Source organism: Cynara cardunculus (genome assembly GCF_001531365.2).
Source record: "Cynara cardunculus var. scolymus isolate 2C chromosome LG 13, CcrdV1, whole genome shotgun sequence".
Taxonomy (NCBI): domain Eukaryota; kingdom Viridiplantae; phylum Streptophyta; class Magnoliopsida; order Asterales; family Asteraceae; genus Cynara; species Cynara cardunculus.
The window spans coordinates 23,033,235-23,036,478 of NC_037540.1; the positions used below are offsets into that span (position 1 = coordinate 23,033,235).

Genomic DNA, 3,244 nt, shown 5'->3' on the forward strand with positions numbered 1-3,244 from the left:
CCAAACATGTTTAGCTTTTGAAAAATAATTGGGTGATACAATGACATACCCTTGATAAAACTGACTTGAAGAACGATACTTGTTCTTAGAAACAATTGATTTAGGGTTGCTTGAATGACTGTTGGATTTAACACTGGAATAGTCATAAAAGCTAGTTTTACAATGAGATTGAGAACCAGTTGAGCTTTTAGCACTTGAAAAGTCTTTTACTTTCTTGAGTAACTAGTCTCTCTCATCAGCAACGAAATCATATTTCATTTTCAGTTCAGATCTCATGTTCAATCCAGTAACAAGTTCTGTCTCTTGATCAGACAATTTCTTTGAAGATTCCAAAATCTTACTTTTTAACTCCTTCTACATCTTTTCAAAACCTTTTCTTTCTTTCTCAAATTCCTTTCTCTCTTCATCTGAACTTCCCTTTTCATTTTCAGAAGCAATGTCATCTTCTTCTCTGTAAGCTCTTTGGCAATTGCAGCATTTTTCTTAGTAGTGTTTTTCTTTCAAGAGCAGACACTCTCTTCTCTTCATCTAGTGCTTTCTTCTTCTGAACAATGCTGTCAAACAATTCCAAATTCTTGCTTAGACATTCTTCTTTAAACTCTTTCTTCTCTTTATCAAACTTGGCTTGTTTCAAGATGATAATTTGTTCAAAATCAGATATTTTCTTTGAAAGCATTTTGGCATTTAGCTCCAAAGAGTTAATCTTGCTTTCAAAATATTTTCGTTCAGTATCAAATCTCTTTTAAGCTTCTATTATCTTATCCTTCTCTTCCAAAACTTTCCTTTCATCAATCAAACTCTTCTCAGCTTCATGCAATTTCTGTGCTAGCTCCTCAATCTCTTTATTCTTCTTTTCTTGAAAATTCCTTTCAGTATTTAGTTCAATCTCAGTTTTATGAAGTTTCTCTGTTAATTCTTCAATCTCTTTTATCTGCTTTAAATTTCTTTCCTGTGAATCAGAAGTATTTTTAATGAATTCATCTATTTGTTCTTTTAAAAGCTTCTTCTCTTCCTCCATTCTTTCATTGCTATTTGATAAAAGTATAGCCCAAGAACAGTTTTTCTTATTTTCTAGACTCACTTTTTCATACTTCTCTTTTAGTTCCTTAATTTCTCTCTCATAAAATGTTGTCATTTAAAATTCAAGATTGATCAAAATAAAGAATCTATGCAGTAAATGAAATTGATTAAAGAATCACAAATCAAAGATATCACAAAAATCTCACACAGATAAACTATTCAAACTTCACAAATTTTACAGAACTCAACTATTATTCAAAAAGAGAAACCAGGCAATAACAGTTAAAAATGAAGTTGAATTTAAAATTCCAAAACAAAATCCTTGTAATCCAATCTGTTAAAAAAAATCAAACAATCAACCTTGAAGTCTGACAATGTGTAGAAAAACAGTCAACTCAAACAAATATCCTCAAGGTAGTGGCTGGAGATATTAAACACAAACACAAATCACCCAAGTTACAAAAAGGTTAAGGTTATGCAAAGATCAATGAATCAGAATGAGAATGACCAAGCAATACTTAGTAAACTCCGGACAAAGTGTTATCCGAGTTGGATGAACACCGGACAAGAGGTCAAGCGGATTAGAAAACCTTGGATAAGATAGTGTCCGAGTTAGGTGATATGCGAATAATGTGAAGCTTGGATGAGGTTGTGTCCGAGGAAAAGGTTCAAATCGATCTCAAAGTCTATGGCCAAGGCTGGTTGAGTGTCCGAGGAAGAATTCCTGACAAGGTTGAGCAAGATAGCCTGAGTCCGGTCAAGGCAATGACCGAGGAAGGTGGCGTTTGTTTTTTAAGAGGTGCTGAAGTCTGAAGTCTGAATTCACTTCTGAATTTTAAGAGGTGGTGCTGAAGTCTGAAATCTGATTCAGTCAGACTATTTGTTTTTACGTCTGAAATCTGAATTAGTCAGACTGTTTGTTTTTACGTCTGAAGTCTGAAATYTGAATCAATAAGACTGTTTGTTTTTGTAAACTGACAAACTTCTGAAGTCTGAAATCTGAATCAATTTATTTCAATAAAATTTAACTGAAATATCCAATCATTTAAACCATTTGTAAATTGCCATATATTTTTAACGCACAACCAAGTAACTTGTTCAAATTCTAAAACACGTAACCAAGTAACTTGTTCAACTTCCAAAACACGTAACCAAGTAGTCAAATATCAAATACATAAGTGTTAGGACTGAGAAATCAGTATTAATTGTATTCGTCTTGAAAGTTTATAAATAGTCTATAATTGTAAAAGTCAGCGTGTTTGACTTTCTTATAGATGTTTGACTTTGACTTTGTTTAGATAGGTTGACCATATAAATAGGTTAATCTTTGTAATTAGTAGATGAGAAGAGCTTATTGTAATACACACGTACATAAATGAGAGGTTTGACTGAATTGAGAGGATTGACTTTCTCTCTCTAAGTGTTCTTCATGTTCATTCAAGATGTATCTTAATCTTCCATGTTGATTGTGATAAAATGAAGATTGATCAGAGATATTGTGGACACACAATTGGTATCAGAGCAGGAATGCAAGAAATCAGATGAAGAAATCGAAAAGATAAGTGAATTTTTTTCTGAATTTTGTTGTGTTCTTTGTGTTCTTGATTTTTCTTTCTGTTTGATCCGATTTTTTCATAAAATCTTGTGTTTTTATGTTAAAAAATATGATCAAAATGTTCGAAATTGTGTTGTGAATCTTTGTTATTCACAAATTTTTGTGATTTGATCATTTTTTTTCCAAGATTTAATTGGATTTTTGTGTTCTTGAAATTTTTTTTAAACCAGTGGTTTTGATCCAATTTTTCTTAAATTTTTTTTTAGTTTTTGTGTTTTTGTTAGTTTTAATCTGTTTTTGTTTTGTTTTGTTTAATTTTTTTTGTTAATCCGTCCATTTCTAAAGCCCAATTTCAAGCCCATCATTTTATATACGGATAAGGGCCTTATTTTGTTCTACTTCTTGACCGGATAAGCAACAAGATTATTCTCCGGTTAGTGTTCATCTTTGGTGAGTGTTCTACTTCAATCGGTTTCTAGACAAAGGGTAAACCGCACACCATTCAAGCGGTATTCATCTTCATCGCATATCACTTGAGCGGAGAACAAGCGGAGAACGAGCGGAGAGGTAAATCGATCAATCTTGATCTGAGTGTTCGGATTCGTCTTAACAGGTAAGATTCTGATTTTTTTTCTAAGTCTTAACCGTACAACCCTTGACCGGATTAGT

General features: G+C 32.4%; 1 protein-coding gene across 1 annotated transcript; it reads right to left on the reverse strand.

Moving 5' to 3' along the window:
* Positions 1 to 742: 742 nt before the first annotated feature.
* On the reverse strand, positions 743 to 1,135 carry LOC112524902 (beta-mannosyltransferase 2-like). The gene has a single exon (XM_025134844.1). The coding sequence runs from the start codon at positions 1,133 to 1,135 to the stop codon at positions 743 to 745; it is 393 nt and encodes a 130-aa protein (XP_024990612.1).
* Positions 1,136 to 3,244: the final 2,109 nt, after the last annotated feature.